The sequence below is a fragment of the Impatiens glandulifera genome, chromosome 1 (assembly GCF_907164915.1).
Source record: "Impatiens glandulifera chromosome 1, dImpGla2.1, whole genome shotgun sequence".
NCBI classification, from domain to species: Eukaryota; Viridiplantae; Streptophyta; class Magnoliopsida; order Ericales; family Balsaminaceae; genus Impatiens; species Impatiens glandulifera.
In genome coordinates this window covers 89,943,210-89,957,256 of record NC_061862.1, presented here as the reverse complement: position 1 = coordinate 89,957,256, position 14,047 = coordinate 89,943,210, and the positions used below count along the sequence as shown (strand labels likewise).

At 32.1% G+C, this 14,047-nt stretch overlaps 1 protein-coding gene across 1 annotated transcript; it reads right to left on the bottom strand.

Moving 5' to 3' along the window:
* Window positions 1-9,769: 9,769 nt before the first annotated feature.
* LOC124919260 (protein WVD2-like 4) lies at window positions 9,770-13,235 on the bottom strand. Its single transcript, XM_047459462.1, has 8 exons — window positions 13,073-13,235; window positions 11,951-12,580; window positions 11,790-11,851; window positions 11,649-11,714; window positions 11,477-11,558; window positions 11,262-11,333; window positions 10,844-10,951; window positions 9,770-10,466 (listed from the first exon to the last, which is right to left on the bottom strand). The coding sequence occupies exons 2-8, from the start codon at window positions 12,575-12,577 to the stop codon at window positions 10,050-10,052; spliced, it is 1,434 nt and encodes a 477-aa protein (XP_047315418.1). The 5' UTR covers window positions 12,578-12,580; window positions 13,073-13,235; the 3' UTR covers window positions 9,770-10,049.
* Window positions 13,236-14,047: the final 812 nt, after the last annotated feature.

Below are 14,047 nucleotides of genomic sequence, written 5' to 3'. Positions count from 1 at the left end.
ATGAAACCAACTGATCGGATGCCGATCATCTAGATAAGGGTGTCGAAGAGCACCCTAGACCAATTTACCGGTGTGCCGGTGATTATGGCCGCCATCATGTTGAAGTTCGAGACACTGTAGGTGTTTGTGACGTCCCTACCAAAAATGCTCTTGCCGATCACATCGTTGAGAAGCTGATATTCAGCTCTCAGACATGATTTTGCTCCATGGTCCTCAACCGGGTCGTTAGACCGAGAGAGAGCGATGCAGACTTCGGCTTTTACATCCCCAGGGATGTCCAGATCTGTGATCCCGTGCCTTGGCAGGCTATTACACCTTGCAAAGTCCCGTTCAGTGAAATCGAAGACAATGCCTCCCACCTTGGATTGGATGTGGGTATCAAAGTGGGGGGTGCCCCGAAACACTCTTGCATTGTGGAAGAACTCCAGAACGGAGTCCGGATAAATGGAGTGCTTGTCACATAGGAAACTTTGGAGGCCGGTTTCCTCCAAAGATTTTATCATCTTGTATATTTCATACTGGTTTGTGGAAGAACAGGATTGAAAATCAACCTGAAGGATGTTGGGAAACTGAGACATTTTGTGCCTTAGTGAGAGGATGTTCTTGTGACTTGTGAGTGTTGTGGTGAACTTTTGCTTCACTTAAATACTAGTTTAGGGGTTATCCTATTGTCCAGGCATTAAATGGGATGATGTCTATTAACTGCAGGATAAAAGATATTGCATAAAATAGGCATGTTTGCAGTCTAGGTGTCGGTCATAGGCCTGGACTGTGAAAGATATCAAAAGATCTTCACATCTTTTTAGGCGCGACCTTATTACTTTGAAAGGGCAATGTTTCAGAACAGATATCTACAAGCATTGATAGTTATTCCACATCTGTGTGAAATTCAAATAATCTAGAATGACCTGCTTCCAAACCGGTCAGGTATCAGTTGTTCATCCCGATGCGGTTATTTGGTGCATGCACCACGTAGCCGGTCGGTTTACTCTATCTGATAGACTGGGCGGTTCTTCCACAAACACCCTGAAGATTCGAAGTTCAACAGTTTAGGAAGAATTACCAGTTTTGTCTGTCCGAACCGGTTTCCCTTTAAGCATCCTTTGGAAGGATTTGGCTAATGTCGGTTAAGCCGAGAGTGAGCCTGAATTGAGAAAACTTAGCTTCCTGTAGCGGCTTTGTGAAGATATCGGCTACTTGTTGATCGGTCGGTACGTATTCCAGCCGGATATGCTTCAGCGTGACATGCTCCCGAATGAAGTGATGCCTTATGTCGATGTGCTTGGTTCTGGAGTGGAGAACCGGATTGTAGGTGATCGCTATGGCACTCGTGTTGTCACAGAAGATCGGGGACTCTTCGGCTATGATACCGAAGTCCTTCAGCTGCTGTTGGATCCAGAGGAGTTGAGAGCAGCAAGTTCCGGTCGCCAATGTTAGGATCTAGGTCGCCGCTGATGGACCGGGGGTTGGACCGGTTAGCGGTTCTCACTCGTAGGGTGGTGGTTAATCCGGTTAGAGATTAACACCGGGGTTTCAATACTACACAACCTGTCACAAACCCTTGAACTAGGTTCAAGCGCGGAAGAGGTTTGCTTTCAGGTTGAAGCGGCACGCTTGTATGATAGGCACGGTCGGTTTCGGATGATGAAGATTTGGAGATGGTGGGTCGGTTTCGGTAATCTGGATATTCGGTACGGTTAGTATAAAGTCGGTTTGGAGCGGTATGATTAAGTTAGTCGGTTATATAATGAAGCCGGCAGAAAGTAAATAACACAACAGATTTTATGGATGTTCGGAGATAAAACTCCTACGCCACCCCTTCCTCTCGAAACCGCGAGAAGGATATTCACTAAGGAATACAAGTACAAGCCGATCGAGACTTATTTCCTGCTCGATAACACTCTTACAATTTACACCGAAATTGTAAAACACACTTTAACTTTCAACACTTAGGCTTTCTAGCACACTTTATCACTTGTAGTAAATGCTCTCAATATCACAGTTGTCTCTTAATGTCTCGCTTTTGTCTCTTGTTGTCCCACATTTACTCTTCTGCAACTGCCTCCTTTTATAGGTGAAATATGCCAACGGTCATATTTCACTGCCTTGAATCTGATTGGCTGATCAGAAGTGCAGTGATTCAGTGTTTCAGAGGTTCAGACCTGCGGTCGTTTCCTCAGACCTGACGGTCAACCTCAGACCTGGTGCTTTGTCTCAGACCTGGCGGTCTGTTCTTCCGGTGTGTAAGACAAACCTGTCGGGTTTGTCTTTTTCTTGATGTAAGCACTGTCTGTTTGGACAGTTGTCTGTACTTTGAAGATTTCCTTTCTGGCTTATCCCGAAGTAGAAGGATCCGGTAGTACTGTTTTCTGCAGCCTACAGTCTTTCCTCAGACTTGCATGGATATGGAAGTATTCAGTCTGTTCCTTTGGTATCATTCTCAACAGATACCCAAATTGTCTTCTTGTACTGGTCGGTCATTTGACTTGGCCGAATGTCTTTTGGTAGTGATGTAACCGGACTTCTTCCGGTTATTCTTGTCTTGTGGATGATCGGCTGTTTGATGATTCCGGTTTTGAGCTTTTGGCCGATCCTTTCTTTGTGCGGTCACGTTCCGAATACTCTTTATCGGTTTGGTAGCTTGACCGGTTAGGTTTCTTCAGTCGGTTCTCTTGTTCATCCGGTCCGGTTCCTTGTTCCTGCATGGAAAGTTTATTTAAGTTAGGTTTATTTGAACCGGTCTGAGTTTATCTAACAATTTCTCCCTTTTTGATTATTTTATTTAAAATTATCAAAATCATGTAAGTTTGCAACCGTAGGCCGGTTGTTTTGTTTGGCCGGTTTTTTTTTTTTTTTTTTTTTTGAAAAAGACTTAGAGAATTTTTCGAAAAATTTTGAGAGAAAAGTTTTGGAAGAGTCTTTATCTTTTATCTAACAATTTCTCCCTTTTTGATTATTTTATTTAAAATTATCAAAACTAAGTAGAAATGCAAAATAAGGCCGGATTCAAAAATAACTTTATATATTTATATATAGATGACCGGAAAAGACAAAACATATAGAAATACTAAGGCCAATAAGAAAAAGAAGGATAGTCCCTATTCAGAGTCCGTGAAGTCATAGGCGCTCTTCTTTTTCTTCGGTTGCTGTTGCCCGGTCTGTTCGGAAGATCGTCGCCTGTTAGATCGGGACCGCAGTTGTTCTTCGACTTCATCCTCGACTTGGTCGGCCTGCTGCGATGTACCCGTAATGACCGGTTCAGAGACCTTTTGGAGCATCTCGGCTATCCGAACTTTCTTAGGGGCCTCCCTCTTTCTCTTTTTCGGTGCTGAAGCGGAGGCGGCCGCCTTCTTCTTCTCGTTTTCCTTCGCATAGCCTTCCAGCCTCCGTGTTTCCCTTTCCAACCGTGCGGCATCCTTCGCAGCTTGAGAGGCTACTTTCTCAGCAAACCCTGGGAATATGGCCCCAGCCTTTTTAATTCGTGCGGCTTCCACTTCCGCTTTGGTTAGTTGAGACGATCGCGGCGCCTCTTTATCTTTGCTAACTTCGGCATCCAGCGCATCCTGGACCCTTTTAGCCACTTGAGCATCAGCCTCTATAGCCGCGGCGTCCGCGTTCTCCTTAGCCTTTAGAATTTCGGCCATCTGTTCTGTAAGTGCCTTTACTTCGGCCACGAGACTCTCGTTTGTCTTTTCGAGTTCTGAGACCCGGTTAATTGTCGTGTCGACCCGTTCGAAATCCTTCTTTAAGTCGGAGGTCACATCCTCCAGAGTTGCGGTTCGCTGAACACATTTTTCGCGCTCACCCGCTTCTTCCCACAGACCGATGCCGAGTTGTGAGAGTTGTTCTTGATGTTTTTCCAGAAGCAGCTTTGTCACATCATTCCTAACTAGTTGTATGGTTGGTTGGTTTAAGAAATGAGTTATCTTACCCAAATAAATTTGTGGCGCCATTATACAAAAATGTGATGTGAGACTGTTATGTTTAACTAACTTATACAATCCTATGGTTGGTTTAGGAAATGAGTGATCCTACCCAAGAAATTTGTGGTGCCACTATACAAAACATGTGATGTGAGACTGAAATGCTAAACCAACCCATTTATTAACTACATATATATAGACATATATAGACGTACCATAGTTAAAATGGCTCAAATCTATAAAGTTTCTTTGTTTTTAATTTTTATGGACATATATAAACTCATTTATTTGTTTTGTTTTTCCGCTTAGTATATATTATATTATACATATTGAGTTTTTATCGTTTAATTTATCTAAGATACCGTTTAAAAGGGAAATATGAGATAAGTATGTTTTATGGATGATATTTTACAGATTAAATGGTAAAACTTTTAATGTAATTATTTTCTTAATTATAACTTTTTTGAGATATAAATGTATAAGAAACATATTATAATGTAAGTTCGGTAATTTGGAGCAAATATATTAAATAATTTGAAAATTTTTAAAGTGAATTATTAATATAATTATAATTTTTTTTATGTTTATTTATGATTTATCACGTGATTCATCGATTATTCCCCTCTCCTAAATGACAATTTTTGTGAAGACAATATAGTCAATATCAGACAAATATTTACAAATGTGGTGACTATTATAATCGTATGTATATAAAATATATATATATATATATATATATATATATATATATATCATAAAAAAAATCAAAGTTTATTATTATTATCACAATAGTTAACATACAAGTCTAACACTACTTTCATGTTGATGTTGATACTTTCGAAAATCGAAATCGGTTAAAATACACTTTTCTTATATTAATTTTTTTTATAATTTATGCACACAAGTTAAATCTTCGTAATAGAACCGAAGAACCATTCAAATATTTACACTTTAAAGACGAATTATTCTAAGAAGGTTTAGGTAATTGTAAAGAAGAAGTTGGGTAATCTAATATAATGATATAATTTAATTTGTATATTAATTTTTTTTTTGTAATTAGTTTTAAAATTTGTTTGACAAATGCACTTATTTATTTTTAATATAAATAAGTCAAATTATAATATCTTTTACGTTAATGAATAAAGTTTGTTTTATCTAAAATTGATCTTATTATCTCATAATTCTTTATTAACTTTATTGTTATTTGTTTATTTTATTTATGAGAAAATTGATTTATATTTTATTTATTACTTATTAACGATTACTTTTAGCTTAACTTTTTGTTGAACATTATTTTATTTGTTATTGTATACTAATAATATACACTATTTCTTAATGTATTATACAAGTCTTTTATTAAAAGTTTTAAATTTTATTTCTATTTTATATAAAATTCATTTACCTTTTATATTCTTTTAAATTTGATATTTGGGTTATCTATTGGTACGAGAATATATTTTTTTTCTTTCAAACTCTTAATTGTGATTTTATTAATATGTGTGTACACACATTCAACTTTATGAATGATGTACCAATTTATACAATATTATCATTTTAACTTGTATATTAATTTACACTTATCTTAATTTAGAAGGTAACCAATATATATTACTCTTTAAAATGTTATTAATCATGTGTCCCTATAAAACAGGGAAATAACTCTAATATATATAATGATGCTTAATTTTTAAAGTGTCTAGATTGTCGGGTCGATAACTGTGATTAATTTGGATATATATATGTGAGAATAAATGGATACTTGGGTCGGATTGTAGGTTGACCCGCCTATTAACTTAAAATAGTTAAAAATAAAATAAAAAATTCTCTAAGTATGTTTCGAACTTGCAACTTAACAAAACAAATACAACCTTAACCAACTAAGCTAATAACACTTTATATTTTAAATTCAACATCAAATTTGATGAACGCGAGATATTTTAACAATATAAATTCAATTTTTTAACTAACTAATCTATATATATATATATATATATATATATATAATTATGCTTAATTTTTAAAATGTTCGGATTGCCGGGTCGAAAGCTGTGGTTAATTTAGATATATATGTTAGAGTAAATAGATACTTGGGTCGGATTGTGTGAAAGTAAATAGATACTTGGGTCGGATTGTGTGAGAGTAAATAGATACTTGGGTCGGATTGTGGGTTGACCCGCTCATAAACTTAAAATGGTTAAAAATAAAATTAAAAATGCTATATGTATAGTTCAAACTTGCAACCTAACAAAACAAGTACAATATTTTAACCAACTAAGCTAATAACACTTAATATTTTAAATTCAATACCAAATTTAATGAATGCAGGACATTTTAATAATATAAGTTTAACTTTTTAACTAACTAATATATATATATATAACGATGCTTAATTTTTAAAGTGTTTGGATTATCGGGTCGAGAACTGTGGTTAATTTGGATATATATGTGAGAATAAATGGATACTTGGGTCGGATTGTGGGTTGACCCGCCCATAAATTAAAACGGTTAAAAATAAAAATGTTATAGGTATGGTTCGAAGTAACCTAACAAAACAAGTACAACTCTTTAACCAACTAGACTAATAACACTTTATATTTTAAATTCAACACCAAATTTGATAAACGCGGAACATTTTAACAATATAAATTTAACTTTTTAACTAACTAATCTACATATATATATATAATGATGCTTAATTTTTAAAGTGTCCGAATTGTCGGGTCGAGAACTGTGGTTAATTTGAATATATATATGTGAGAGTAAATAGATACTTGGATCGGATTGTGGGTTGATCCGCCCATAAACTTAAAACAGTTAAAAATAAAATTAAAAATGCTATAGGTATGGTTCGAACTTGCAACCTAACAAAATGTGTACAAGCCTTTTAACCAACTAAGCTAATATCACTTTATATTTTAAATTCAACACCAAATTTGATGAACGCGGTGGTTCATCAGTAGGTTTTAACTAGTCATAATTCTCTTTTGACTCTGCGCTATAGATTTCACTATCATTAGTGATCAATAATAGATGATTTATGTCATATGTATAGAGATAGGGAACATAATTCATATGGATATAGTAAGTCTCGCCTGGGCTACTTTAATGGTAGTATTTACATTTTTCTTTTTATTCGTAATATGGGGAAGAAGTGGACTCTAAAAGTCAAACTATTTGAGTTGAGAAATCAAACTGTATCAATTGTTTTAGAGATCGTTCTGCAATGTGAGAGTAAATGGAAATACTTGAGTCGGATTATTGGTTGACCCGCCCATAAACTTAAAACGGTTAAAAATAAAATTTAAAATGCTATCATATTTTTACCGTAATATTTTTTTCACGGTTTTTTATATTATTATTTGTGTAAATGCACGAGATAAATGCTAGTTAAGATTACTATTCCTATTATTGCATTTGATCCCATAGATCAGTGGAGTGATTGACATATTTTTTATGTTTTTTTTTTAAATGTACTAAATAAATTAATTTTTGTTGTAAATGTACTAAATGAATTAATCTTTTATTAATTTTTATCTTTTAGGTTTTGATAGGCCCAAATAGTCTCAACTCTCAAGATTATGAAACTGTAGCACAATGTTTATGGTAAAAAGTATATATATTTTTTTAAATAAGAAAGTTTAATTTAAAATGTATTAAACTTCTTAATACTTAGATATTAAAGGAATAAAAAGAAAACAAATAAAAAAAATCCAAGAAACTAAAAAATCAATTTTTTTTGCAATAAAATGCGGCACGATAAACATGAATATTAGTGGGTGTCCTGCATATACATTATATTAATATTGGTTAAGAAAAACCCAACATTTACAATTACTTAAAGTAATTTATTTAAGGTATGTGTATTAAAGTTTGTGAGGTCATGACTAATGGTTGGTGTTCTAATGGGCAACTTCTGGAGGTAAAAAAAATATAAGAGACTAATAATAAAATAAAGAGACAGTGAAAGTGAGTGATTAGTGCAAATATATAATCTAATAAAAATGTAAAGGATGATCAATCATTGTCAACTAAAGTTAGTCAAAATTATTACTAATCAATAATTTTCTTATAAATTCAGATTATCCAAATATTCTAATCAATCTCTTTTATTAATATAAGTGTTAATGGTAATAATTGATAGTTACTATATGCAGTGAGAATATATGAGTAAATATTCTAATATAAATTATGTTATGATATACTAATAAATTATGTAAATTTTATTTGTAATTAATTAATATTCATTACATTTAAATGATTGAATTTTAACTTATTATTATATTTTTATTTTAAATATGAGAAGGAGTGTGTGTATATATATAAAAAAAATTAAGGAATTTTTTTATTATTTGTAAAGTAATTTAATTATTTTTTATTTAATTATATCAGAAGCTTTCATCTTTTTACTTATTGTTTATCTATTCTTATATAAATTTTTATTTTAAATATTTTTATTATTATTATTATATATTTTTTATGTCTTTCTTTAATAAGGAATTTGTTTAGAATTATTATCATAGCACTGATTTTATTTGATTAATTAATTTTAATTTAGATAACAAATTGTACAAAATATGAATTATTTGATCAAATATAAGATCAAATATTTAAAGAATTGTTATGTTTATTTAATATATCATTAACCACATACATAATCAAATGTAAAATCTTATAATATAACAAATATTGCAGGACTAAAGTTAAATTTATCTAAAGATATCAATCCCAGATTTGTGATGACTTTTATCAATATATAATTCATATACTATCCTGCATGAATATATATATATATAGATCATGGGCGCATTGGATGATCCAATAGAGCTTTTATTCATAAAAAATCCCTCAAGATAACAAACATTAATATAATCCGAAACTATTTATTAGTGACAAAAATCATCAGATCCCTTAAAAGAATTGAATGATCTAGTTAAGATAAAACACTCATCAATTCAATAATTCACTCATCATTCTCATTCCATCTCATATAATTAACCTTCAAATTCTAAATCCTCCCTCCCTCCCTCCCTCCCTCCCGAGAAACATTGATTATAAAACAAAACAAAGAAAATAAAGAACAAAGTTTTTGAAATGGCATGTTGATCATCAAATCAAAATATTTAGTTTACGAGTTTTCGTGATATCGAGATACAACTATTTTGTCAAATCCTTCAACTTGTTTGGCATAGATTTATTAGTGATTTTATCATTAGTATATATTATATTCTAAAATTTTAATTTTGAAGATGAGGTAAAGGTGTTGCTTGCAGTGCCTCACATGACACTTAGAGTTGACCTAATTTCATTCATCTTGTGTTCAATTGGGAGGAAAAATAAATGGAGCTTTGGTTGGATCTTGTTGATTTAAATATCAGTAATTATCAAATTGAAAAGTTAGTCTGGATCTTATCTATATAAGAAATAAAAATGATTCCATCATTTCCAAATAAGTTCATTAATGTCATTAAAGGGTCAAAAATCATGAATATGTACAATCGTAACAAGTTTTAAAAGGATGATTAAGCATATTGTGTTAATGGTAACAATGAATTAGTGACATATAATCTTATGTTCAATTTATTGATATTTGTTCAGGTCGATTCTCAATTGCGTGTTATGAAATAAAATGAGCGATTACAAACAATTAGATCGTGTATTAGGTTTCTTTAAAGAATAAACACAAGAAAATAATCTTCCAACAACCATCAATACATTTTATTTTATTTTCAATTATTTGTATTTAACTAGTCCATTTTTCTACAATGGTAAATTTGATGAGAAAGACTAATCAAAGTTAAAAAAAAAACAAAACAAATTATCTGGTATTGATTGGGCAAACAATATTTTGAAAGAGTACTACTAATACTTACAATTCATTTAAACTGAAAAAAAAAAAAAAAAAAACCTTAAAAGTTGGTGCCAATATATTGCATGCATATATTTTTTTTCACAAATCATAGTCATATTCAAATTTACTGACACCACACTATTCAAACAAATAGTGGAGTTTTCAAAAGTAATTTTTTCCTTTTCTATTGAATCCCAAAAAAACAAAACAAAAAAAGAAGTTCTAAAAGATCTATATATGCATAAACATAGTAGATGAAGCATTCTATGTTTATTATATTACCCTTCAACCGCAACTTGAACAAGATCATGAGAATCAGCCAATGTCACATTCGGGCTATCATCATCAGCACCAACTGCAGTATGGTTTTGATCAGTTTCTTTCATTTCTTCTCCTCCTCCTCCAATGATTGCTGGTTCGGCTTTTGCTTTCTCTTCTGTCGGTTTTCCTATTGATTTCTTCTTTCCCATTTTAGGAGTTGCAGAAGAAGATGAAGAAGAACCAGTTTTGTTTGGCCTAGTAAGTTTGGACTGTGCTTTCACAAGTAGTTTCTTAATCCCAGAAGTCAGCTTATTATTACTACTATTGTTGTTTTCCTCCTTTCCTTCTTGCTCTTCTTCGATTATTGCACCATTGTTGTTAGCAGGGTTTTTGTTTCGCCCCAACTTTGGTGAAATGGGACGCGTGATTGGTATCTGCATCATTAAGAATTAACGAACATTTAATTTTCAAAATTGAGGCTATCGGGAGGTTTGGTGTAAGATTTGTTATTTGGTTCATGATTTGAATGATTGATTGTAGATTGGATAGTGGGTTATTTGAAAATTGTTTCATATAACCCATATCAAACAAGCCCTAAAGATATGAGCCATCTTCAAATGAAGAATAGTAAACAAAGTATGTTATCATTTGAATATAAAACTAAGAACATATACCATAGACAGTGACTCAATTTAAACTTTTTAGAAAGTTCTGCCTTTATTTGGACTAAACTAAGCATCTTGTTTTCAATTTGAACATTTTAATAAATCTTCATAACCCCATTTGAAAAACAATAAACAAGCTATTATACCTTCTTCAGTTCAACTTTTTGAGGGGGCTCTTTGTAGAAGCTTGGCATTGGTGCAGCTTTGAAAGTCAAACTTTTCCTCAACAGCTTTATCTCTTCTTCCTGGGTTTCCTGCATGTACACCAATCCAGTCCAAATAGACATTAAAATGGAATACCCAAACAGATAAAGAACAAGAAATCAAAAACCAACATATATAAAGTTTATATACCCTCCCTGGCCTAAATTTAGACACTGACTCAACTCAACTCAAATTTTAGAAAGTTCTGGCTTTCGATTCGATTCCAAGAACAGAAACGTTTGGAACTAAATTTAGTCCGAGCCATTGTTTTATGTCTTCGGAAATGGATCCATAAACAATAAGTGGGGCTCATCATACAGATGAAGAACATGAACCAATCTGTAGAAAGTTCATATATACCTTTGATTTTGCTTGCATATCACTCTTTTCCACTTCTTTTGCTTGTATTTTCTCCTCTAGCTTTGTGAAGAACTGCAAAGAAATATATAATAATAAAAAATCAACAAAATAGAGAAGAAGCGGTATTTTGAATCATTTTTTTGTATCTTTAGAAGTTACATACAGATCTCAAAAACTAATCATTGTAAATAAATTTAAAATATTCACTAGCAAACCTCCTTTCTCTTCTCAGCACGTTCTTCTAATCTAGAGGAAAATCCAGAGGTGCTGTTCCTTCTGTTCCCATGAGTAGTGGTTCTGAAAACAATATGAATCAATAATAAAACCACCAGCAACAGTTCCTATCTAAAATCTAATATAAGCTTCCTTTTCTTTACGAAATCATACGATGAAGTAGTGGAGCGGGCATCCTCATCCTCTACCGTGATTGGTTTTACATCTTTATCAGAGTTTCTGTAAAATTCCATATGAACTTTTGTAAAAGTCCCATTCAAGAACTAGAAACAGCATGTCTAATATTTGACTCACATTGATGTTTGTCCAGATGGACCAGCCTTCACAGTTTTATTAATTGGCCCCGGTTTCACAGACTGTAAAATCAAAAACAGTAACATAATCAAGGATAATAATCATAAAACGAACATTGAATTTTAAATAACTAAGGATTAGCAAAAGAAAAGAAAGAATACCAAAGACTTTTTCGTGCTTGGTATAGTTGCTATAGTATTACGACGACTAGCACTCGAATTCCCTGCTTCAGCATTTTTTCCAGCAGGAAATCGCTTATTACTTGTACTCGATGTGGACAAAGAACTAACTGACTTAGTTTGAGACCAACCAGCCTTGGCTTTATCAGAAACAGCTTTAGGAGTTTTCGAATGATCATTTTTAAGTGGGTGTCCATCAACACTCTTTTTCGAAACATCAACACCAATCTTCTTTGCTGGAAAAGATAAACTTTGACTCAAACTTGACTTAGCAGAAGGAGCAAGAGAAGCAGACCCTCCTTTTGCGGTTGGCTTAGCTTTGGCAGTTTTATTAACATCTTTTTGACTGCCTCCTTTTAAAACTTTAGACTGATTCGAGGTTTTAGTCTCAACAGTATCAGCCGATGAATGGTTAACACCAATGGTTGGACTAATGCATTCATCAGGCTTCGCTAAGTTTTCAACGGTTCCATTAAGAAATGGAACATTCTCAGCATTGTCAATATGATGATCTTCCTGCTTTGAATCCGTAACAACTAATCCTTCTTCCACAGTTTCAGATATAACACCTTTCTCATCTTCGATTGAAATCCCATCTGCAGGATCCATTTGCTAAAAAATCCAGGAAATTGAAATAAAAAAAAGTCAGAAATATCATCATTTGATGAAGAAAAGACACAAACCCTATATTCAACTGAAAATAAATAAACATTATAATAGAAGATAAAACCATAGAGATTTGATCGGTTATCAAATTGAGAACAGTTAAAAAAATCTTAATATCAAAAAACTGTCATTTTCTCACATTCTCACATCATAGATTCATAATCTAAACAAATCCGCAAAATCGAGTTCAGGAAAACATCAGATTTCAAAACCCACATCAGTATTGGTCTTTGAATTTTGAAAAACAATCCAGGTAACTACATAAACCAGAATTCTTCACTAAAACCCAGTAAAAAGTCGAAAACATGACCAGAAAGAAAGGATCAAGCAATATATGTTGCAGAGGAAATGAAGCGAGAAATGATTATCAGATTAATCGATGCGAAGAGTTTAAACTGTTATAGGTTACTGAAATAAAACAAAGTAGAAAAGAAGAACCTTAATCAAATCGGATCAAAACAAACACAGCAACTGCTATCTTCTTCTTCTTCTTCTTCAACCTTCGATCAGAATTCAAACAATTACCCAACTCCAGAAATTGCAGAGAGAGAGAGAGAGAGAGAGAGAGAGAGAGAGAGAGGGTAAGAGAGTAAGAGAGAGAGAGGGTATCAACTATCAATGAAGTGTATTCAATAGAAGGATCAACAATGATGGTGTACTGATGATACAAATGTCCATATTACCCCTCTGTGTTAACCGCTCATTCTATCACTGCCTACTTGTAATGTCTTGTTTGTTTGGCTACCTATGTTAAATATACAAAACAAATTTTATAATAAATTTATTTTATATTCAATTTACATATGTTTAAAAAATAAAAATAAAAGATTATGGTTTAAATAGTAATTTTATACCAAATAAAGTAAAAAATCAGGTAATCATATTATAATCAATAATTATCCAAAAATAAATAAAATCTTACATTAAATGAAAAAACAAATATTATTATTTTAATAGTGATAATTTTTTTTAAATAGAATTATAAATAAAAAAAATCGTAAATAGTCTATATATATATTAAATTTTACAAGAATCGTTTAAACCTAACAACAAAATGAGAAAATAAAATATAAAAAATTATAAATATTAAAATAATAAAATAATTAAAAAAACACGTTATTCAGCGAGTTATTGCGTAAATTTAAAAAAAAATAATAATTAAACTCTCCTACCAATTTGACCAATTTTTCAAAATGAATTTCAGAAAGCATTATAATAATAACATTGTGACAACAAGATATTCCAGCACCAATGTAATTGTAATTGTGATAAAAAAATATATAAATATAAATTTAATTTTCTGTTATATTAAATATCATATTACCCCTAAATCTTGTAAAAAGATCAAATAACCACTTAATATTTAAACTACAGCTAAAAGTTGTTATTGGTTAATGTATATACTATGCTAAT